The sequence below is a fragment of the Pteronotus mesoamericanus genome, unplaced genomic scaffold (genome assembly GCF_021234165.1).
Source record: "Pteronotus mesoamericanus isolate MK-2021 breed Mesoamerican mustached bat unplaced genomic scaffold, CSHL_Meso_final contig_291, whole genome shotgun sequence".
Classification (NCBI taxonomy): Eukaryota; Metazoa; Chordata; class Mammalia; order Chiroptera; family Mormoopidae; genus Pteronotus; species Pteronotus mesoamericanus.
Genome location: NW_026555124.1, coordinates 9,975,298 through 10,000,896, shown reverse-complemented (window position 1 = coordinate 10,000,896; position 25,599 = coordinate 9,975,298). Strand labels below are relative to the sequence as shown.

Sequence of the window (25,599 nt, the reverse complement as noted above, 5' to 3'; positions counted from 1 at the left end):
TAGTGAGTAAATTTTAGATGTTGATTAGACATATTTATGTACTTTAGGCAACATGAGATGGCAGGAGTTAATGGTACGTGAGGCAGGAGACCTAGTTTCTGGTCTGAGCTCTGTGGCTTACGATGGCAGTGTAGTCTTGAGATCACTTTCCATCTCTGGCTCTGGTTTCCTCAAAAGAATAATGAGCTAGTTGGGGATTCTGTCCAATTTGAATGTTCTCAGTAGAAGTTAGTGGTTAAGGTACTATTATTTAATAGTGTACCTGGTACAGGTCATATGTGGAAACCTACCCCATCACAGATATGTTCTTCCATAGAAGGTAGAGGTGCCTATTTAGGCACATACAAACCCCTTAGGACTTTTAGCTAAGTGAAATAGACAAACTGCCATTCTGGTGGTCGAAGACATCAAAAGCACTTTCTCTAGGTTCATTTGTCTTCCAAGGACTTTAAGAGTAGGAAACATTCACTAAGCATTACAAGTTCTAAGTGCTTTGTATATTTGGACACATGGACTATGCCTGCCTTCATTTGTTATGCCCATGCCGTAGTTGGTATTAACAGCATGCGTCAGGACCTGATACATTCAGTCATGTATTTAGTTATTGCCTGACTCCCCATTATGAGAATATAAGCTTTCTGTGGGGAAAAGCTTTCTTTTGTTTCCTGCACTATATATAGTGCATGGTACTGGGCTAATTCTTCAAATCTATCTGTTCAATGAGTGAATATAGAAATGTATATATACATGCACATAATATTGTTAAGCTTCCAATAATATTAGGAAATAGGTGTTATAGTTTGTGTAGCTTTTTAGGTGAAGAAACCGGGGCTTCGAGAGGTGAAGGAGCTGGCTTTAAACTGATGGAGGCAGCTCTGGCTCCCCTGCTTCAATCACGCTCACACTTTCTCCTCTGGCTTATGTTTCTTCGAACTTCTTTTCCTCAAAGAGACAGAGTCTCGTGCATGGGTCACAACACATCCTTTATCATCAATAATAACCATTTTAGGAATTTCTGTCCTACCCTACAGGGTCTAGTGTTATTTATAAACCCACTAAGTCCAACATAGAAAAGAACCTTGAAGATAACATATATAGGTTCCAGCCAGGAGAAGAATATACGCTTTTTGGTGATAATGAAATTGATGTTGATAGATGATAGGTAGGCAGATGGGTAATAGCCACATATGGTAACTTATTCTGACTGCCAAATAAGGGGCTCTCAAATGCTCAAACTGACCTTAGGCAGGCTACATAAGGCTCATCTAGAAAATCTTTAGATTTGTTCATGTGTTTGTCTGTTTTTATTGCTCACTATTTCTTCTAGCATCTGACTCCTTTCTAGGTTCTTCTTGCAGCACATTTGTCAGTAAATATAGCTGGTCTTGCTTAGAGCCCAGGTAGACATTTTTAAAAAGCTCTTGCAGATTTTGGCCCTGCAGCCATGAGGGCCATGAGAGTCACAGAAGGAAGGCTTCATTCTAGGCTGAGGGAAGAGGCAGGAATTAGAATGGCCCTTCTGGAAGGGCACAGACTGATGAGAAGAGAGTAGGGACAAGTCACTCTTGGAGGGAGAAACAGAGATGAGGAAGCAACGATAGAAAGACATGTGCTGACTGCAGGCCTATGAGGCACTGAATGCATCTCAAGAGATTGGTAATTGAGGCAAAGAGGATTCAGAAATTAATGTGTGTGTGTATCTCACTGGGTTGAGTGAAACTTCTGTACATTGAGGGTAAGGAAGGAGATTATGCTTTTCCTTCCAGGGAAGAGATGTCTGACAGAGTGGTTAAGAGTCTGTACTGAGTCAGACCAGTTTGGTGTATAATTCTTGCTCTAAAATGTGTGTGACCTTGAATGAATTAGTTAATCCCCCGAGGGAAGCTAGGTTTTCCTTCTCTAAAATGGGAATAATAGGTCCTACGACAGAGGTTACTATAAGGATTAATTTAGAAAATGCATCTTAAGCTTTTATAACACTGTCTGGGACTGGGTAAGTGCTCATTAAATGTTGTTATTGCTTGGCTGGTGTGACTCAGTGGGTTGAGTGCTGGCCTTTGAACTGAAAAGTCACTGGTTCAATTGGGTTGTAGGCCAGGTCTCCCGTTTTGCCTCTCACACACACCAATTGATCGACGTTTCTCTCACACATTGATATTTCTCTCCCTCTTTCTCGCTCCCTTTCCCTCTCTCTGAAAAAAAAACATATAAAAATTTAAATGTTATTTTATTCAACGTTAGAACATGAATCAGTTCTAAAGTGCCCCTGTAAGTCCCTGCAGTTGGCATAGATAAAAATTGACCTTGATTGCTAGCCTTGTCTTGAAGCTTCTATGAATTGGAGAAAGTTGACTTCTAACTTATACGCACTGATCTGTTGTATGTGGTAATGGGGCAAGCTACTCACAGAATGACTGGTCCAGAGGCTCCCTGGAAAACATCATTAGGCAATTCTTCCAAATTATTGTTATCACTTAGATTCCTGGGGACGGAGTTGAAAGAAAAAGGGAAACACAAAGCCTTATAAACATCACTGTTGTAAGAGCCGTTTCCCTCTAAATGGCCTGGAAGAATAGTCAGGGCTACTTACAACTCATCTAGTTGGGTTCCATTGAATGCACAGTTGTGTATTTCTTCAATCCCATTCTTACTCAGCCATCTGAAATAAAAGGCCCATTAAAAAACCAATAATGTCAGATGCAAACAATACAGGGTTTCATAATTGGAAGCACTGGGGCAAGGTCAGACAGCACAGGTTAGTGCCATAAATAAAATGCCACCCTTAAGGCTTGGGGATGGGGTGGATGGGAGGCTGATTTATCACTGTATAACCTTTTGAAATGTTTGTAGTTTGCCTTATGTGCATGTATTACCTATTCAGAGAAATAAACAAAATTTAATTTTGAAAAGGCACACTTAGGCATAACAGCCTGGATTCTGTAAGGCCTTGCACATATCATTTGTGTGCAGAGATGATGCCATGCAGGGAACAGTTGAAGTTCTTTCTTCTCCTGAAGGACAGAAATCACACAATTATTGAACAACTGTTTATAAGACAGAGAGCATTTTGTATCACCTTTCTCTAAGGCCTTCAGCCTGTTGCCCATGCTCACCCACAGCAGCAGGCCTGGCTGTCATCAAACAGTGATCTAATTAAGCTGTCACACAACCTGAACATCTCCTGTGACCCATAGGGACCTGGTTATTGGAGGTTTGTGGAGGTGGCTCTGGGTTAAGCCAGAAAGGAAGAGAAATCAATTACATAGACTGTGGGCTGTGGCAGGGTTAGGTGGTGTGAGTGGGCTAGGGAGGAGGCTCTGGGGGTGGAGGGGGCTGGAGGTGGAATAGTCATCCTGATTGTGCAAAGAGGGTCAGTGAGCAGGTTTGCCTGGACAGGGCAGCCCAAGGACACCTTGGGCCAACAGCTCTGCATTGCTGTGCTCTTTGATGGATCTGAAAACAAAAACAGAAATCCAAGGTCGGGAGAGCTTAGTCCAGAGAGCCTCTGACCACCTGTTCTTGATTTGCTGCCAGGCTCTTTTCCCTGTTGGGCTTAGTGGGTTTACAAATAACACTGTTTAAAAGCCAACTCAGAGAAGCTCCTGTGTACTCAGGACTCTAGCTCCTATTCTGCAATGGGTAGCAAGATAACCCTGAAAATCACAGGAGAACAACTGTTGGTTTTTTTCTTCCTCCTGAAAAACAATTTAGCTAAAAAAAAAAAAATCATACAGGAGCAAGGTAAACCTTTGAAAACATTAGCAATTGGTGGCTGCTGATGACCAAGGAGTGGCTATGTACCTCTCTCCCACGTCCCGTCTGCCCCTATCTACGCAGGAGAAAGCTTGTCCCCGGCACATCCAGCCTCTGACTTCTTTGTCATCCTGTCCCCAGGTAGTAAGAGTTGCTGGAGCAGCTGCCCCTAACCTGTGGGATCCCTGGGGGTTTTGGATCAAACACAGTGGTCAGCAAACTTTTTCTGTCAAGGCCAGTTAGTAAACTTTAGGTGTTGTGGCCCAAGGAGCAAAATGGAAGATAATACATAGATACATTATAGGTACTTATAAAACAATTTCCATAAAATTTTTGACCAACTTTAAAATATGACAGTCATAATTGAGTAAATTTTTTGAGTGGGGGGATATAGGTCTGCTATTGAAAAGAATGATTTCTTTTTCTTTTCATGGGGCTAGTATTTGGCTTAATTTAGGTTAGAAGTTAGTGTTTTCTATCATCAAAATATTCACTGGCAGAAACCAGCCCTAGCTCATGGGCATGTTGGCTTATGCTTAATCTTTCCCAGGGGCGTGTAAGCCTATATGGGCTCCATCTGTTTTTTTGTAGAATAGATACTGTTTTTTGAACATATATGTCCTGAAAATAGATGTCACTATGATTAAATAATATACAGACTAATTTAAAAGAATTACTATATTCAAAGTAGCCCTTTGTCTTTATGGCTTTTCCCAGCCAACAGATGCCATCATATGGGGTATGGTGATTGTGGTGGTAGCATTGCTGATGTCAACAGTGACTCATCACACAAAAACCAAATTATGTCCAGAACTCCTGCCCTGGGGTTTACATGTGGCCATTGGACTCTCAAAGTACTAATGCAGAGATGACAAAATGTATTAACTACATGCTCAGTCTCTTAAGAGAGATAGCACTGGATTTAAAATATAATGGTGATGACAACGACAACCTGGGCAGAGCATCAGCTAAAGTCTAACCAAACCATGGTTTTCCTCACTCTTTTGTGTCCTTCGAGTATTCACTCAGTAGAGGGTTTGGAGGCTCCAGAAGCAGAGTCTGCCCTCAGCCTAAAGAGTGAAGGTGCTGTCTCATGAAGGCTCATGGGGGCAGGCAAGTGAGTTGGAAGCCAACTGAGGAAGGAAGGAAACGCACCTGAAGTGAGCCTCTCCTGCGGTCAGGGTGTGCTGGGAGCTGGCACACATGTAACCTCATTTCATTTTTGTTCTGAATGATGCCATTCTGCTGATCGGCTGTAACTACGTGCTTTCCCCATTCAGACCCTCTGGTTGCAGGGGCAGGTCAGGGTGGGGAAGTGCTCAGAGGCCTCCCCGTGCTAGGCTCTTACTGCTTCTTTCCCCCTGAGTCACTAGCCAATTGCCTGACCATCTTTCATTGTCGGGCACGTATACACATGAACAGGGCCTCAGGATTTTGGAAAAATGCCAATGCACTGGAAACTTTTCAATCATCATTGCCATTTGTCATGCTTCTCCGCCCCGCCCCCCCCCCGCCCCCCGCCGCCGAGTGCACTTGGATGTCCCTGGTGGGAGAAAGTGCTCCTTTATCTGTTATAGCACCCAAACTAAGAACAATTAGTGTCTTAAACTGTGTTGACTAGGGATCTTCTGATTCTATTATGTGTGGGTTAAGAACCATCTGAGGTAAGAAAAATAGATTTTGTTCTCACAAATGTGAATTTATCCTTTAGAAACATGTCTGAAAAGTGTTGGCTCTTAAGAAAGGAGAGTATGTTCTAAATTCTGGGGAAACTCAGTGTCCGTGAACAGGAGTTAGTGAAGGGCAGTTACAATCTGCACATTTCTTTTGTAGGTTTGGTTTGCAAGATTCTGTCAAAAATTACTTATTTCCTCAGGTTCTTTGCCTCCACTTGGGGAGAGGCAACACGAGGAAGGTTAGGATGCCTTGCCTTCTGTCTTATGTTCTGGACAAAAAGGATGCATGTTAATGTGCAAGACTGTGAGGATGACATTAGCACACTCCAAATATCCAGGTACAACTGATTACAAGAAGATCACTAGTCTTCATAATACAGCCCGGGAATCATTTCACTGCTGTGTTTGTGTGATACCCTCTGGACAGGTACTGCTTAGTTTCCAGAAACCCCTTTATCTTTTTTTCAAACTGTCCCGCCCTTGCTGATTCGGTTTCCCCTGCTCGCCCTCTGCCAGTGCTGCGGCTAACTCCTGCTCATCTTATAAAGCCCAACTAGACACGACCTCCCTTCACAACCTTCTTTTCCTCATTTTAACTCTTCCTTCCACCTCACATCACAGGCCAGCCAGGATAAATTATTCTTTCTTTACCTTTAGAATAATTGCTTTTATTTTGCATATATTTTATGCTGTTTGTATTTTAGTTAACTTATTTTGCTTTCCCATCCTCTCATACTTCCCACACCCCATCAGCTAATTCCAACACACACATGCACGCGCACACACACACACATGCACGCAAGGACACAGATTCCAATTATCATGAGCATATTAAGTGAAAGGATTAAGTATTACTTACCTATAATTTTTGTCTTAATACTATGTACTCTGAATACATGCCTTTGATTTTATTTTTTCCTTCACACATTCAATTCCCCTGCTAGTCTCTTTCAAACCTTTTCCTTTGTTTTCTGTAATTAATTTACATCGAATACTGTGCCTAGCTGTATTCTTCAGTATGTCCTCATCTCTACTATTTCTCTCTCTCTTTCCCTCCCTCCCCATCTCTGTTCCTCTTCCTCTACCTTCTCCTCGCTCCTTCTCCCCCACCTTCTCTCTCTTTCCCTAGCTGGTTTTCTGAATCATATTATTGTTTTGAAAAGGACTAAAATTCTTTCCAGACTGAAACTTACCTTTTGTATAGATTGGTATATTAAACACACACACACACACACACATATTTTTAAAGAAAATACAGCAATTTGTGAAATAGAAAGATAAAATGCTTTCCTTACAGATGCAATTGCAGTTACTGGTTCCCTAAAAGTCTTTCTCTTCATGTAACTACCAAGGATCCCACAAGTACTTGGGCAGCACCTAGTGCCCTACTTCTTGGCTGTATTGGGAAGTGGGTAAACTGCTACACAGGCTACTGGCACAAAAGATTGACAGGTAGTTTGCGAATGACACAACGTGCATTTAAAACTTTTTCAAAAGTTAGAGGGAGTAACTCAAGCTCATTAAAAACTGTGATTGTTCTAAGAAAATGAGAAGTCATCTTATGCTCAGCACGGGGCTGAACAGGAGCTGCTTTGCATAGTTATGAGGGAATATCTATATCTTCCTGGATTCCGCCTCCTTCCTGTCTTTTTCTTTGGGCAACAAAAGCCTTGCCAGGCAATAACTAGCTTTATTGATGCACGAGTTATTCTGTCCTTCGGAACAGATGTTGCATCACAGGAGACCATCATTCAAAGAGCAATTTTAAATATTTGAATCACACCACAGCTTCATAAATTATTAACATGATTCCATGTTGTGATTCTGAAATGTAAAGATGGGAAATGAGAGAAAAACACAGAACCAGAGAGAAATTTAAATGGCGAAATGCCAAAGTTACCCAAACAAAAAAGAAGTACCCCATTATGAGAAAGATGATTAGATGAAAAACCAAATGTTACTTCACTGGATTTTTTTTCCTTACTTACAGAATTACGCCTTCAAAACTCAGTCCCATGAAAGAATTTCTTTCAACTTTGTGGATGTTTATATTGTCTTGAATGTCTCTAGAAGAAAGTACAGACAGATTGGGTGTTTATGTCGGCTCTACTCATGTAACCTTCCCACATTTAGTTTACTTGGCATAATGTGGTCTTTAGCTGGGATAACGTTTGAGTAGTTATTGTTCTGAAGAATGATGAGTTCAAAGCTTGGGAAATAAATGACATATAATTTATCTTTAGTATATTAGTTATTAACAGTGGAACTATACACATGCAGTATCTTCTCTCTGAAAGTTTTCTTAGCTAATTTCACTGTGTTAAGGTTCTAACATTTTTAATCCTTCATAGTTGGTGTCTGCTCAAGTATGTCAAAGACTTGACCTGACCTTTCTTCTCCATACCAAGTTTCTTCATTCACCCTCGTTGGGCCTTTACCTTCCTCCATCTCAGTCCCTTTCCTATAGCTAGTTTCCTTCCTCATATTCTTCTTGGGTCACAGCAAGTTTTGTCATTGATTTTTCTCTCCTGAACAAAAGGCTGGAGAAAGTCTCATTTTTCCGTTTGTGTCATCCCATTAAGATTCCCCTGTTGGGTCTGATCTTATATATATTATAATTTTATATATAAATATATAAAAATATATAAATGTAGAAGTAGTAAGTTGCTTGGAATAATTTGAGACATTTTGGGAGATTCTCTGTCTTCCTGTGTCCCTCCCAATCTCCCTTTTTCCCTCCTTCCCCTCTTAGCCTTTTATGCCCCTGCCCTACCAGTACTTTCAGGGCTGTCCAGATTCTTACAATTTCACTTGAAAGTAAAGTTGCCATTATACATTGCCTTTCTCTTCCTCTTTCAAAATACAGATGTCTTGAGAAAAGGCAAATACATTATGTCACTAAGATAGTGTGAATTTGTTTGACAGGGGTTTTCCTTATGGCTCGGGCAGCATGGCCGTTCTGGAGGGAGGGGGAGAGGATGAGGGGGGACAGGGGCGTTGTGGGGGGAGGGGGCGGTATGTAAGGCGCTAAATAGCGAAGAGAGGAGAGACTGCTTGATGTGCCTCAAGCTGGCTCTGTTGACACCTGTCTAATTGAGGAGCCTGCTGACTTCCTCCAAACTGAAATTAGCTGGCCTTTAGGTAAAACCAAGGACACTTACTGTTTGCCTTCCTATCTCTGCTCATCTAGAACAAAGTATTTGGAAGATGTAGTCTAAACAGTACATATTATGGGCCCGGAGGCTGTTGGGCAAGACAGCTACTGAGTAAAGTGTTGGTAACTGCTCAAGGCAAAACTTACAGTAGAACCTTTTGGAGAGATTGAATCTTGTGAAAAGTTGGCAAGTGAATAATACCTGTATTGGATATTAACCTAGAGAGAGATAAAATGAGAGTGAGGTAAAAATAAAGCTGGCTATTTTAACAATTGTTAAAGTATAAGCAAGCTTTCCATATTTAAAAATACCAATTTTGAGCTATCAGAAAAACCTGCCAGAAAATCCCATAATATACATGAATCATGCTTAGATTTTCTATTTCAAGGCTTTAACTAGGTTCTGGTAAGCTATTGATTCCTTAGAGAAAAGAAACATGCACTTCGGGCACAAAGGGGCTAGTATGCTACAATGCACGCTCTTATTTATTCATTTTAAGATTAAGAAGTCAATATGATCCAAAAGCAATTTTCAACTGGGTAACAAAATTTTCCTAAAACATTCTTTGTTTCTAACCTCCACATACTCTTTGGAGAACTGCCTCTTCCCCATTCCAAAGGATTCTGTAGAGGTTAGAGCATGAGGTCCATGCCCCTTCACACCAGAGTATGCATGCAGCTCTTCTGGGAAAAGGTTGGAGTTTGGTTAGAACTGAGTCCACTGATGCCATCGCCCTTAAGAGACAGTCCATAAATTTCTACAGCTGAAATTTCCAGAGCTACATTGTATGCCTCCTAAGGCCTTCTTGTCTTGGTCTGTGTTTCCCAGAAAGCAGAGGCTGAGCTGAAGTTTGGCCCAAAGGTAGTATATATTGGATAATGTGAGTTCAGAGAGTTTGGGATGGAAGTATAAAATGGAGGGAGGAAAGATGATCAAATACAAGGATGAGTTATTGAGTTGGCCACTACTCTTGGTGACTGGTCCTTAAAGCCAAGGACTTGATTTAGGTTTTCAAAATGGATCTCAGAACTGTTGCTCTGAATAGAGGAGAGAAGAAACATTTCTCCATAGACCATGATTTCCTGTTGGTCCAATGTGTCCTGATGGTCTTAACTTCCTACTTCTGCCTTGCACACTTGTGAGTGCCCAGTGAGTTCCTCCTGGGTAACTCTTTTGAGTGGTGTAGAAGAATCCCCAGGATACAGTGGTATACAAACACAGGCTACATGCTGTTCAGTTGTACCTGCATCATGCTGATTAAAATTTGGATGGAACCGGCTGCCACAGCAGTGGAGATGAAGGCTTTCAAGTGGCACCGGAGAGTTGTCTGACACACTGTTTCCCAACATTTCCCTCACTCTTGTGAGTGATTCAGAGTCCTTCCAGTACCTCTCCACTCCCATTTACCTTTCTGAGTGTGGCTTACCTAAGCCAGAGTTGGTCAAGATTGCCTGTAGTGTAAAAAACCTTAACTGGGACTCTCATCATTGTGCAAGATTGTATCTTTTGGGGTTTATGGTTTTAGAGTATTCTTTGGTGTCTTGTTGTCTGCGTCTGTATTTAAAGAGTCAGGGAATTCTGCCTATGGGATCTCTGTAATGGTTCTGAGATGTTTTGTTTCCTGTTGGTTCCCAATTATCCACATGGAACCCACCTTAGCCAATTCTTTTGTTTTATGTACTTCAACCACCCTTGAATTGGCCTCCCAATGCTTTTTATTTGGGGGAAAGGACTCAGCGTGCTTTTCTGGAGGATGTGTGTTATTTACTTAAAAAAAATTTACACCCAGAAATATAAACTGTTAGGTCTAGAGATCGGCGTTAATACAAATACTCACAGCTGGGTAACCACCAGCATACGGAAGATGCAGAACAGTTCCATCACCCTCGCTGCGTTGTGTTGGCCCTTCGCAGTTAACCTTTCCTTCTACCTCCTATCCCTAGCAACTACTAGTTTATTTCTGTTCCTGTAATTTTCCGTTTTCCAAACTGTCACATCAGTGCAACCACATATCATGAAACATTTTCAACCTGGATGCTTGTACACAGGAAGTTGTATAACTCACTTAGATTATTCCATGTCATTGTGTGTATCAGTTCATTGTTTTTTATTGCTGAATAGTAGTCCATTGTATGGCTATACTATAGTTAATCCATTTACCAGCTGAAGGGCACATAGGTTGTTTCTACTTTTTGTGGTTATAAAAAAAAAGCTGCTTTAAACATTTGTGAACTGTGTATGGTGGGGTGTGAGAGAATGGGGGAAAAAGAGAGAAGGAGGGAGGGAGGATCTTTTTATTTCTCTTGGGTAAATAACTACGAGTGGGATTTCTTGTTGGTATGGTAAGTATATGTTTAACTATTAGAAATGGTCAAACTGCTCTCCAAAGTGGCTGTACCATTTTGCATTCCCACCAGCAATGTATGAGAATTATAGTTGTTCAACATCCTTTGGTTATTTTAAAAAATATATTCTTTGATTATAAAAGTAATATCTATTTATTGTTTCCATATAAAAAATATGGAAACATCTACAGAAGAAAGTAAAAGTTATTTCCAGTTTCACTCCCAGAGATAGCTTTCTGTTAACCTTTAGAGTTTAAAGTTGTCATCCATAACCAATGGTTTTCATGGTTGCTCTCTGTAACCTCTGAGATTCTACTCATTCCCAACTGAAACATTGCCATAACTAAATATATACTGGGTCGACATAGTCCTACGTCACATTTGTTATTCAATCCTATCAGCCTTCTATTTTTAGATCTCATGTGTCTATGCAGCATTCCCTTTATGAAACATCAAAACAAGGATCAAATGTAATATTTTCTGACAATCTATACTACTGTGTGCAGATTTGGAATGCAGAATGTGTTCATAAAATATTGAGTTAATTGGTTGACGTTCCTAAAATGTTTCTTGCTTCTGTCACCAGGAAAGAATCAAAACCCTTAGTTAATTTACTGGTCAAGTATCACTGCTACTTAGACTAATTAATCTTAAACAGAGGCAGGAAGGTTTGGAGGCCAGGAATCAGGAGAACCAACATGTATCTCTGGCATAAAGTAGACACAAGCCATTTGTATCTCTAGACTGGAAAGGATGTGGAGTGGGTAAATATCAACATAGACATTGTATCAGTCACCTTTGTGCCCTGCCTCACATCCTGTTGGTCTATTTTTTACTTTGTTCCCATCTTTTCCTCTAGTGACCAGCTACAGGCAGATTTAACTTGGCAGACACTGGTCTCAGCTGTACCAGGTTCTGGGCTTCTGTTTCACCTCAGAGAGGGACACTTATAGGAATCTGCTCTACCATTCTGAGACAATGTGCAAGTCAGGGAGTGCAAGGGAGTTAGCACTCCATAGGACAACTCTTGACTAGTGGTGAACTCCTCTCTTCTATTCCTTAGTTCAACAATTCTGAATATGTTCTAAATGACACCTTAGTGGAGCTCTAGCATAAGCTCCAATGTCTTGGTGGTGATCAGCTGGTAATACATTCTTCAGGTGGCTTTCCATCTTTCCTTATTCTCTTAGTTATGCAATCTCTTTTCTTGGGTTTGATGTAAAAACAAACCACCTGCATGTAAGTCCTTGCTCAGACATATTTTAGAGAACCAAGGCTAAGACAGATATCAAGGTGCATTGAATTTCACATTTCACATAGATTACCCATCTCCCTATACTACAAATCCACCTCCAGGTGCAGCCCAGCTGTTTCTCTTCCTTATTTTACAGTAATGTGTCTAGAGAGAGTTGTCTTTGTATATGCTGTCTTTATTTTCTTATATCCCATTAATCTTCAACCTGCTCCAATTTGTTTTCATTTATGTTTCTCCACCAAAACTACTTTTGTCATACCCCAATTTCACTGACCCATACCAGTAAATCTAACAATTTAAATGATCAGTTTTTAGCTCTCTCAGGAGAATTCAATACTCTTCCAGTCTCTCTCTTTTGTTAGTTTCTGTCATATTGCATTCTTCTGTTATTCCTTCTCCTTTTGCGATACGTCTTTTTGATTTCTGTTGTTGTTGATTCCCTCTCCTCTATATGTACTCTGAGCCTTTTGCCTTTTTTTTCTCTATAGTATTGCTGGGAAGGTATCACTTCTCAAGGCTTTAAGTACTGTCGATACGTGGCAACTCCTAGATTCATACTTGACTACTGACCTCGCTAGTCTGCCTCTAAGTAAAGTCTTGTTACATCCTTCTGAATGTCCCATTGACATAACAACTTAAAGTTGTTCTCTCCCATCCGTTCCACCAAGCTGCTTCTCAATTCTTCCTCACAAATAGCGCTCCCATTAATCGGTTGTTAGAAATGTGGCAGTTCAAGCTGGCTTCTTTGTCCTCACTCCCCAACATCTAACCCATCTCAAAGTCCTCTTAGATTTTACTTCCAAAATATTTCTTGATTCCATACAATTTCTTTCATCTCTACTAACACCATTCTAGAATGAGCCACCATTCTTTTTCCTCTAGATTTCTGCAATAGTTTTCTGCTTTCCACACATTTAATCTTCTTTTCGAACCCGTTCTTCATCCAGCAGGCAGAGCATTCTTTAAAAAGATGTAAATCAGATTACTCTTGTTTTCTGCTGTTCTTTAGTTACTTTCCATTGTAAAATTTATTCTCCTTGCTGCCTACTCTTGCACCCTCATCTCATGCCATTCTCCCAGTACACTTCAGCACCAGTAGCTTTATCAATTTCTAAGATACACTAAGTCCTTCCTACCTCCACACATTTGCGCATGCTCTATCTGGAAGGCTCACCACCCACTCCTCAGTTGGCCAACCTCAATTTACCCTTCAGGGTTCAGTGACAAATGTAATTTCTTCAGAGAAGAGCTTCCTGACTGCCAATTGAAACTAAGGTTGCTGATTTATTCCCAGTATAATTATATCCTTTTTAGCACTGACCAAATTCTGAACTGTGTATTATTCTGTGTTTATTTATTCAGTGCCTGTCTCTTCAGCCAGACTGTGAATGACGTGAGGGCAGAAGTCATATTTTTCCTGAAAACTCAATGTTGGCACAGTTGTTGGCACATATAACATTCTTGATGTTTATCAGGCCAAGCAACATGCTACATGCTTCCATGAGGTCAAAACAAACAAGGAATCATTTACTACTTAGGTGTTCATCACACCTAAGAATTTTATATAATTAATAGAGGGAAGAATTCATAATTATCATTGAGAAAGGTACACATACATTATTTAATATTAATAACATTGAGCTTTCAAAGCCACTATACTTATGGGATATCTATAAATGTCTATATATGCACATTGACATATTTGGTCTTTACAGGAAAGAAAGCATGCAACAAAAAAAGGCTAAAATTATTCTAGTAGTGCTGAGTTTAAGACACTTAAAAAGATCTAGTAAGGAGTATTGGTGATTACTCTCTACCTGAGACTCTCCATATCCCCAAGATAACTCAGGAAATGGAGCTTGGATGAACACTTAGTTTTCAATTCATTTTCCCTTTTTGATCAATAAATTCATGTCTGATGGAGGCTGTAAGTGGATAGTGAGCTAGGAGCTCTGTTTCAATGGGTTTGCTTTAGTCAAAAGACTGTTTGCTGCAAAATATTTTGATTCACTTAACCACGGTTTCAAAAATAGGTAAAGGCCTGAGGATAAATTGTCAACAAATTTAAGTTCTGCAAATGGATCTTCTCTAGCAGGGTAACTGGCTCACAGTTCTCCCCTCTCAATAGGCAATTGCACATCCTGAGCTAGTGTTAACACCTTTCGTGCCTTACGATCCCTACTCTTTTGGTTACAATTCTGAAATGGGCCTCGTTCCTGTCAGGATGAACTTAGTGCTGTCCCTTCAATTGCTGGGAGCCAGTCCTACCATGGCTTACCTAACAGGATAATACATCTGCCCCTCAGGAACAGGTGATCCCACAACTCTAAAGCTCGCTGTCCTAGACATCATTAGTGCGTTCATTAATCTAAAAGAGTGCTGGCATTTTTTTTTCCTTCTTAAATTAACGGTTTGTGTGCTTCCTATTAACTTGTGTTGCATTGGACTATATGCCTTTCTTCATTTAGCCTCCATCCTATCCAAGAGAGGACACCAAAGGACATATCCTGTCTCAGGAGGCTTGCAGGTAAATCGAAGGGTTAAGATTAGTACAGATGAAATACTGGTCTAGTGCTAAACCGTATGCTATTGACTATGAATGTCTTAAGAGGTCAGGGAAGGAGAGGATGATGTGGGTTGGAATACCATGGAGAACTTGTAGGAAGTAAAGCAAACCTGATTTCTGAGAGAGTATAGAGCTTACTGGCCTGAACTAGAGCAGTAACCACAGGAGGGATGTGGGAAGTGAGTACAGAGGAAGATAGAACAGAAAGAGAAGGAGGAAGCAGTATCTTAAGAACCTATGAGACTAGGTAGGGAAGTGTGGATTTTATGAGTAAGCAATTGGAAGCCACTTTTGGGTGCTGAAAGGGGAAATAGGAAGACTTGGGGGCTCCTTGAGCAGAGGTGGCCCACACTTTTACCATCTCATAATTCTGAGACTTCATATTCATGGTCAGGACAAGCCAATGGGTGGTTACTGAGAACCTATTACATAACCCACTTTAGTGAGAAAAGCCAGGAAGGACAAAGCATCCATCTCCATCACACGTACGAACAAAGAATGCAGTTCGTTTTCTCTATTTTACCCAGAGTCCACTACGGAAGGGAATGATCTGTTCGGAGACCCTGCAAACCAGCCCTGGTTCAGTTTGTGGACCGAGGCAGAAACAGAGTTCATTCCATAGCCTGAATGGCCCATTCAGATGCTTGAGGCAGATGTAATTTAGGACGAGGATGCTGCAAGGTGGTAGTATGTCCAGGCTAAGGGTCTATCATATTTGCCAAAGCACATTTCTTAGAAGCCAAGGCTGAGGGTTTGAACTTTTTTTCTACCTTCTAATTGGTTTCCCGTGAAATAATATTTGTTTGCAGCTAATGTTCTTTTAAAATTGTTTTTATATTTGTAATTACAGTTTTTAGTCTCCTAGATAAAATGAATTCTTTCATCCTGAAAACCTTGGCAGAAGTTAGTTATCCATGATGGATAAGAAGAAGAGTGGACAGTGCTTAATTAAAAAGACTCCTTACCTTATGAGACTCAGTGATAACTGAGATTTCTATTAACTACAGATCCCTGTTGACTGGGAATTTGCACCTCTACATATACCATTATAAAAGATGCTAACATATTTTCTGAATTATTAAATAAATATTTTGATAGGTGTAGAAAGATACAATCTTGCAGTTAGATGGAGTGTGGAGTATGTGCAAGAAGGTGTGTTATAATCAAAAGGGCCTTAAATTTAAGATCAGGGATGCTGGATTTGAATGTCTTCTGTTGCACTAGCTGAATGATACTGAGCAGTTTACTTTCCTTTTCAGAGCCTTATTTTCTCTCTGTAAAATAATTTTGTTTAAGGAATTACATGAGACAGTAGGAGAGCTTGGTTTCCTGCCTCCTCAGTCTCACGCCTTCACAACTGGACCCGTTTAATTCATATTCAGCTCAAACTTGGCTCAGTCTCCATGGAAACCAGACTCCTTAGCCATGGGGCGGGGGGGGGGGGGGGGGGCGGAATTTAATGAGCCCAAGGGCAGGATTTTGAAGAGCTCAGCCCTATTAGCCTGACTGCAGATTCTGTTTTGACCTAATATTCTGGTTTAACAGTTGGGCTCTGGTCCTATTCTCCGGGCATGTAACACAGCTAGCAAGTTCTGGAGCTAGAGGATCTAGAGGATCTGGGTTCAAGTCCTGGCTATACCACTTTAAGATGTATGGCCTTAAGGGGTTAGTTGAAACCTTTAGGATTCAGTTCCTTCATGTTTTATTCAGGGAAGTGATAAGATTTACTTTACAGGGAAACTTAGTACCATATCCAGGCACTATTACTGGTTATGAACTAGCCTTGTATTTCATTTGATATAACCCTCTCTGATATCCTTTTCTACCCTACGAATATGTCTTGCTTTTCCCCAGTTCTCTTGGGTACTGAAATGTGGTTTCTATGTCTGGTTTTTCACTGTCTCTCTGGGACCTCCATGATGCCTGAGTGGACTGAGTTGTTACCTGTTGCCTGATGCTCCTTGTGTCTTGTTGGAACCACTGGAAGCCACAGCTAAATTTCCCAGATCTTCTGCCCCCTTTCTTTAATTTCTTCCTGTTTTTTTATGTTAAACCTTCCTGGATCACCCTTCTTGCCTGTCTGATTCTGTTTAGTCACTGGGTCCTGATCACATTATCATTTAAATGTTTGTTGGCCCTCTCAAGGGCAATTACTACAAAGAGTTGGTGAAATTGAAGATGATTTACACATTCTTCTTCTTCTTCTTCTTCTTCTTCTTTTTTTTTTTTTACAAACACACAAGTGATCCAAATTTGTTGACCTTTTCTGTGATGACAAATGGCTGTCAAATAGTGCTAGGAGGTATTTTCCAATTAGACATATGTATTTGATTTGTCTCTTTAAGTGAAAGGTGGTGTATTAATGAAGAGGAATACAACAGCATTTGAAAGAGATCTATGATATCAAGGGGACTTGGACAAAACATGCATAGAAATAGTTAATTTGTTGCTGAAAATGATGCCTGTCATCATTTGTGAAAACTCTCATATTGCATATTTTAAAAACAAGGAAATATAACTTTCGAACCCATTTAAGTTATTTTACTGGGTTTTGAATACTTTTATGAAAAATATAAAAGTGCAACATCTGATAGGCTGTTGGTAAGAACACCTGACAGTAGGAAAGAAAATACACTAGCTAAATTTCATAAAAATATTTGCATAAAAGTTTAGGAATTGAACACTAAGTATGACTCAAGGAGTGCAGCTATAGGCTTGTTTTCCAGCGGATCTACGAATTTTATTGAAGTTTTATTCTCAGCTTTGACAGCCATTGAAATCTAGTATTGATATGACCTGTGAATTGCTTTTCTCAGTGTTAATCTGAGGGTTAAAAATAATGAAGCACATCCTATGCATTGCTTTCTCGAAAATATTATTTATTTTACATATTTAACATATTTAGTGAGAGTAAACTAGGCTTTTTGTGCCATTTAAATGGTAAATGTAAAAGCCTATTTCACTCATTTTCATTCTATATTTTAAAACTTTTTGTGTAAATTATGTAATGCACACATTTATACTGCAATTGTATGGGCACATGTCTTACAAATAAGTACACTTATTTTGGGACATATGTTCAATTTTTTTTCTCTTCTTTCTTCTTCTTCTTCTTCTTTTTTTTTTTTTTTTGCTGATGGGGTAAGTAATCAAGACCATATTGTCCAATGCATAGAATGTTTTGCTTTGGAAGAGAAGCCTGAGATTCTAAAAGGCTGCCAGGTGGAAATAGTAAAAGATTTGTACGGTGCTGCTCTGGAAAGTAGGTATAGGATTAATAATAATAATGGCCAACATTTATTGAACACTTCCTATGCACCAGGCACCACACCAAGCACTTAACATTGATTACTTTATTTATTCCTTTCTTCCACCTTAGCAGACAGGTACCATTACTATCCTCATATCAGAGTGGAGGAGGCTCAGCTGAGAGAGATTCAATAACTTGCACAAAGCCATACATAAGGAGGACAGAACTAGAGGTTAAGTCCACATCTTTCTGACTGTAATAAAGTTTGTGCTCTTACCATGTGACTGATTGGCATTTATTATGAAAGTTGCCCAATGGAAGAATCGACTGTAACACTAAGTGCTTGGTTCCCTCTGGAAATGCACCCAACTAATTGTATGGAGAAATTCCTTCATGAGAGGTGTAATATTGTGATTTATAGTAAGAAATATATATTTGGTCCTTGTCCCCTTCCTGGCACAGAACTTCAAGTTAGTGAACATGTGGAGGTTTGGGGAGAGTAGTGCATTTGGAGTGGGCACGGATGCTCTGAACACTTTCCCCATACCTCGCCCTATGTATCTCTTCCATTTTGCTCTCCTGAGTTACATCCTTTTATGATAAGCCAATGCAATCTAGTAAACCCAAGGAAGGGTCAGTGGAACCTCTAATTTATAGCCGTTCGGTTAGAAGCACAGGTGAGAACCTGGACTTGGAATTGGTGTCCTAAGTGTGTGCAGTTTTGTAAGACTGAGCCCTTAATCTGTGGGATATGATGCTATCTCTGGATAGGGAGTAGCAGAATTGAGCTGAATTGTAGGACACCAGCTGGTATCTGAGAATGGAAACACACATATTGAAATTTGGTACAAAACTGGGCGGGGGGGAGATCTTGACCTCTGTGGCCTCTTATACCTTCAACTTAGAAATTTTAAGCATTTCTCTAGACACACTATTCCCAGATGGTATAAATCCTTTATTTACTAATGAAAGACTGCGCAAACAGTTTTGGGAAATGATAGATTAATAAGATTTAGCAGTTTCTTTCCTGCAGAGTTCTCAACACCTTGATCATGATATTATTCACTGAACATGTCCAGGAGAAGGAAACGGCATTCCAGCTTTCCCTGGACATACTGACATTGGATTCGTTTATTACAGAATGTCTCCTGAATTTGGTGCCTCCTCATTCAACCTTGGAAGCCTTGATAGAAGCTAAAGTGTTTAGGTTGATTTGTGCTGCTTCTGTGAAAATGCACTTAATATGACGTGGTTGGCAAATTCTCTCTTAGAATATTCTATTAGTTAGCATCTCCCATTCCTCTACCACAATATAAATCAGAAAGTGTATAGTACAGAAAATCAGAACCTCGCTGGTGAAAGGGCACAGAGCATCAAGTGAACTTCGGTTCAGTTTCTACTCCCGTCCTCAGGTGTTTTAAAATGGCCCCCTTTAGATTAAGGTCTGGGGAGGTAAGGTCAGAGACTCTGGATAACTACTCTGCAGTTGTGCAGAATACATTAGTCACAGGAGAAGATTCCTACTCCTAGCCCAACCATTAACCTCTACATGCACTGTGTCTGGGTAAAAATAAATCATGTTCTCTAATGGCCAAGTGAATCAAAAGGGAACTAAACTGAAGAGAAACCTTTGACAGAATGGGACAGAACGTACAAAAGGAAGTTTGCAATGGGCTACCTGCAACGCTCACTGATGATGTTATTCTTTCCATTTGGAACATGCTGTAGGATCCCCTGGAGCTAGGCAGATCTCAGTGTACCAGGATGTCAAAGTTAGAGTTTTCCTTGAGACACAAGGTATGAGAGATGCTACATCCCAGATTTATGTTAACTGGTTACATAATTTGTAACCACTCATGCCCACTGGGCATGAGAACAGGCTAGAGACTGTGAGAAAGTGTTCCAGGGGACAACTGTGAACTTGCCCTTCCCATCAATGGGGGAAGGTAGGAGCTGCTTTCTGCCTCACTTAGGTTGAGGGAAAAACTTTGTGAAGACCATGTGGCAAGTTTAATGTCTGTCTCCTCCTGCTTGGGAGACCCAGTGACCAGTGTCTGACTTGGGTCCAAGTGAGAGTATGGCTAAAGTGGCAATAGCTCAGAGGACTGCTATTCAGAAAGCAACCAAAGTCCTAGGAACTAGTTACACAGCTCATGGTTCTGACCCAGACTTCTAACAAGAAAAGACTGGAAAATAACCTTGTGTTATATTCGTGTAGTACATATGACTGACAGTTATTTTATATTATCTTATTTGACTTTACAGTGAGTTTCTAAGGTGAGCAGAATTATGATCTTCATCTTATAGATAAGGGAGGCAGTGCTCACAGAGAGTAAATGAATCACCCAAATTTCTAGACTTGAGCCAGAAAGAATAATAGTTATGCTTTCCAATTATCTTGTCACCATGTTGGGCAAGACAACTGTAAATGTCTTGCCTACATTAAAGTCATTTAAGCCAGCACATGTTCATGAGGAAGGTATATTAGCTCCGTTGTGTATATGAGGGAACCGAGGCTTAGGGAGGTTCAGTTAACTTGTCTGCTAGAAGGTGGAAGAGGGCTTTCTGGGTCCCATGCCTCCTGGTGATGTACTTTCCCTTTTACCATATTGACGAACAGGGACTTTTAAACTAAAGATTTTTCCAGGCTAGACTCACTACTGACAGAGCACTGTCAAGTGGCAATCTTTTGAGACCTTCCTGGATGCTGATGTAAGAATAACTTTAATCAAGCTACTAATTTGCAGCAAGCAATTACTTTTAAATTACATAGGGGAGTCGCAAAAGAGTTAATATTTTAAACAGTTTGCACACTCTTCCCCACAACTAATTTCGACCATTAATTATTTAGAAAGCTATTTCTTAGGAACATTTCAACTTAGCCTGAGTTGATCATCACAGGTTCCACATGGCAAACATTAATAAGGTGTCAATGTTGTGCTCAGAACACTGGGGCCACTTACGTTGGCTCCCCACCACCCTGCGCCTCTCCAGCTGTGGCGTGCTGGAGAGCAGGTTGAACTGGGTTGGAGTCAGATATTCCTGGCTTCAGCTCTCAGTTGTATCAACTACATAATCTCTGAGTTTCAAAAATCCTCATTTGTAAGTCAGGGAAAATGTATGCCTCACTGTTTTGGAAGACTGGAAGATGATATGAGCCGTGTGAATAAAATACCTAGATTAGGGTCTGCCACATGGTAAGTATACATTCAACAGATATCATTTTCTCTGTCCTCCTGCTCCAAGATCATTCCTCAATCCCACTGTGTGAGTTTGGGCAATTCAGTCATTTCTGAACCTCAAGTTCCCCATCTGTAAAATGGAGCCACTGGTAAATAAAGCATTTTCTAAAGACTATATAAGTTAATGCAAAGAGAAAGTACTTTCTAAATTATGATTCTGTTTTCCACCCCCAATCCCAACCTGGTGACGGGGGAGCTCGTCTCTTCTTGAACTAGACATTATTTGTGGGGTACTTGCAGTGGGCGAGCTCATGATTAAACTGCAGCAGAACATTTGTGTAGTATCTGCTGGAGATGAAAATGCAAACATCATCATTAGAGCATTTGTCACTGTGGTGTGCATGCTCTGTAATGCCCCGAGATTTTTCTCTAAAAACAGTTGCTTCCCTTCCACTACCCAAATAGAAAAGTTCAAACCCAGGCCCATATTTTCATTAAGAGCCTGCTTTGTGGGGGTTTACCTGTGTGAGACTCTGTACTCTGTACTCTGTGGGTTCAGAGATGAATTGGACACATCCTTTGTTCTAGATTGGAGGTCAGTGGAATCAGGTGGCGACACCTCCTGCCACTTCATCGCCCCCCCCACAGTCCTAAGCCAGCTGATTGGCCAGCTGGGGCAGTCCCTGGACCGCATGCCTCCTGCAACCATACCCCTGGAGAAGACAACACCTTTCCAGGTGGACAAACTGAGATTGGGAGCATTCAACTAGAACATGCGTGTATTTACACACATTGTGAAAGATAAAGCAGAGGAGAAGAATGAAAGCAGAGAGAAAAATACTAGGTCCCTTAACAAGGATTGTAGAGTGATTTGAAAACCAGGTGCACCAGAGGTCTGTATCACAGCCAGGATCCTCTGAAAGAAGAAAATTGAATAGTTGAGCACCTTTTTTGGGCCAAGCACTGGGGATATGGAGATAAAGAGAACCTGGTCACCACCCCGGGGCGACACAGAATCTGGGAACTAGCGTCAACGCCCTCCCTCCTCTCATTGTCCTCTGCCTGTCCCTCATCCTCACTGCACTGCCCAGCCTCCACTCGCCCATCTCTGCTTCCAGGGACTTGCCCCCATCCCTGCAGAGATGGTAGCTGATAGTTCCTATGTTAGCTCTAACCTCTTGGTGTGTGGCCTCTTCCAGGGATAATTGCAAATCTGAAAGAATCTGTAAGGACAAAAACACCCTTTAAACTTCCCAACATGGAGGCTGCAGTGGTAGAAAAAGAAGCAGCAGTTTATTTTCCATGGGGGGCTGGGATTCCCCTGATGCCCCTTCAGATCCTGTCCACAAAGCGGGCTTCCCTCCTGCCAGTGCCTGAGGCATGTGCTGCCGGGGTCTTATACTTGGTCCCTCCCAGGCCAGCTCCAGTGCCTTCTGGAGGCCGTCTGCTTCGTAGCCTCCCCTCCACACTGGGGGCCTCTCAGGCCCTGGTGCAGCTGTCTGCGCTCATCTGTGAGGGACCGAAGTGGCAGGGATGCATCCTATCACCCTCCTTTAGCTCCAGGAATTGAGGTTTTCTGAGTAATTTGTATGTGGTTTAGGTTTTTTAATGTGCATTCAGGATCTCAGCTTGAATCCTGGGGAAGAAGAGCCTGATCTGGGAAATAAAGAGGTCTACAGGATGCTGGATCTCACAGGGGACTCTCTCCTTCCATACTGGGCCCTTCACGCTGGGTCTGAATGTGCTGAACTCAGGACAGCCGGTGACCCCAGGAGCCCCCGTGTGGTGAAGGTTACATTTAGACGCCAACTGCTTGAGGGCTCAAAGAGGACATAGAAGACGTAGACTACATTTCCCCTCATCTGACTGACCCCTTGAAGCATATTCTGTTATTTCCATTTTGCAGATGAAGAAACTGAGATTTCAAGGGATTAATTCATCATTGCCTGGGGGTAATACTGGCAATGAGGAAGAAATCGGACTGATTTTACACAGCTAATCTGACATTCTTTTTTCTCTGAGCCTTTTCTAGACTTGTCTTTATATCTGATTTCTGTTGATGACAGAGACAGATATTATTTTCAAATTAGTGAGAAGAGGGTACACCTAGCTCATAAGAAGGTGTATCCTGTGAAAATATGATTCAGAGACTCTGCAGATGGGGAGTGTAGATGGTTATCTACACGCTATGTGAGTGGCTCCCATAGGGACTTCTCTCTCCCTCTCAGGGACCCTTGCCTGGGAGTCCAGCATTGTCAATTTTTGGGTCTAGCAGTGCCATTTTCAGACTTCTCTTTTAAAAATGCAAATTCCTCTAGAAATAAAAATATCAAGACCTGAACATATTGATGTGAATTAAAGGACCAAATAATTATCTTGCTGATGAAAAAGACCCGGGCTTCCTGCAGGAGAAAGCACACTGAGCAGGTTAGGGAAAAAAGGAGGAGAGGTTAGTGGCACAAAAATGTCACCATTTTTGAGATCAGGCCCTCAGACAAGAGAAGGGACTTGCCCTCCTTAAACTGACACGCTCAGGCCAAAATCTCATCCTGAGCTTCAGTGTTCCAGAAGGAAAATCTGGCCATGTTCCTCTGGAGCTGACAATGGCAGGCAAAGGGGACTGTGCTAGATAGATTACTGATAGGAAAAGCAATTGTATAATTTCCATTGTGCCCAAACATCCTCGTAGTCATGACAACATCCTTAGATACTTAAACACTGACAGCCAGGGAGAGGGCTAATACTTCCTTTCCAGTTTTCACAGTTCCTGTGAAAGATGATTTCTGGCCCAGACTGCATTCTTGATGTGTGCTTTCTGCAGGATGATTCCATGTGGGAGGCCCTGGGGTGGGGGAGAGGCTTTGGGGTTAACAGAGGTGAGTGGGCAAAAATCACTGCAGTCATTTGGGTCCACATCTGACATAGAGGAAAATCATATATCAGGGATAATTGTTTGGAAATGTATCCCCCCATTACCTTTCTATTTCTTTAGGTGCCACAATTAATGTACCACTGGATTGATTATGGCAACTGCCCCTTAGCAGGACACCCTTGAGTATGTTGCTACCCTACTCGTGGTCAATCTACAGTCCAAGTCAGTGTCATCATGTCACTCTTCTGCTCAAGAATGCCTTATGGCTTTTACCCCTTCCTGCTGTGTTGGACCTACACTCTCCTGCCTTAAAGTTTTTTTCCAGTCTTACCAAATCCCATCCATCTAAACAGTCATACTTCTTTCTTTCCAGAGCATGCCTTTTCAGTGGAGACTCAGTTTCTCCTCATCCTCTGCCTACTCCCCAATGGCCCTTTCACATTCTTCGTTTTTACTCACCTCTTTGTTTCACGGGAATTTTCTTCTTTACTGTCTTCAAATTTCTATTCATCCTTCAAATTGTAGCTAACTTCACTTTATCTCCCAGAAGCTTTCCCTGATAAGTCCAACCCAAGGTGTTGGGTTAGTCCTCTTGTCTATTACCAGCGCCATACAACTCTACAGATATGTTATTATTTTCAGGGGTTAATGGTTGATAGTCCTCCCTCCCCCAAAAGACTGAGCCCATTGATGTGAGCGAGCACTGTCTGTAGATGTCTCCTGTATCTCTCACAAGGTCCTCCATCCTTTCTCAACCACCCTTTCTAAAGTATCACTGTTTTCTTGGCCTTATTTTTCACCTCGTGATATCATCTAGCATTATTTGTCTCCTCAACTAGAGTATAAGCTCCATAAGTATAGAGGTTTCACCTGTCTTGTCACCTTCTGTACACCCAACAGCCACAACAAAGCCTTGCATGTAGTATGATCTCAATAACTGAGTGTTGAATGAACAAGTGAGTTTGTATTGATTGGCTAATTCACATCCAAAGTGATGGAGAAATGAGGAGGTACCAGTCCCTCTCACCTTGTAAGAGGCTGCTATACATCTAAACATGAACTCTAATATATATCCTTTCTAAGCCACCATAGAAAGCCAAACATTGCTCAGTACCTAATGTATCAGAGTACATTAGGTATTCTGTAGGGGCACTGCACATTCCTCTCAGAAGAGCCCTGTAACCAGGGCCCGTAGGCAAGGCTTGCTTATTTCTCCTATAAAATGAATACCCTTTTACTGCGCTGTGTACTCCTTTGATTGCTGAGAAGTTCAAGTGCAATGAAGTAGGATAAAAAAAAAGCATTAAATTGTAAATCAACATAAAAATGGGATGCATTAGCCAACCAGCTGGCAATGTGAAAAACTAAAACTTATTTTGATGGAGGTGGTAAGAGAAATTGTGGACCACTAGTGTTGGAAATAAACATTAAATGGAGGTTAGGAGCCCTCCATTAGAACTCTGTAGGATAATGTACTTTGGTTTGTTGCAAGGATCTTTTTGGACATGTCAGGAGTTTAATAAGAAGGATATCTTTGTCCTTTGG

At 41.1% G+C, this 25,599-nt stretch overlaps 1 protein-coding gene across 1 annotated transcript in view; it reads right to left on the bottom strand.

The window, feature by feature from the left end:
- FSHR (follicle stimulating hormone receptor) overlaps nucleotides 1–25,599 on the bottom strand; it is a 161,269-nt gene that overhangs the window by 15,454 nt on the left and 120,216 nt on the right. The window contains exons 5-8 of the mRNA XM_054575398.1: nucleotides 8,731–8,802; nucleotides 7,418–7,495; nucleotides 2,591–2,659; nucleotides 2,408–2,482 (exon numbers count right to left, since the gene is read on the bottom strand). Of these exons, the coding sequence (XP_054431373.1) occupies nucleotides 2,408–2,482; nucleotides 2,591–2,659; nucleotides 7,418–7,495; nucleotides 8,731–8,802 (294 nt within the window). The remainder of the gene's footprint in view (nucleotides 1–2,407; nucleotides 2,483–2,590; nucleotides 2,660–7,417; nucleotides 7,496–8,730; nucleotides 8,803–25,599) is intronic.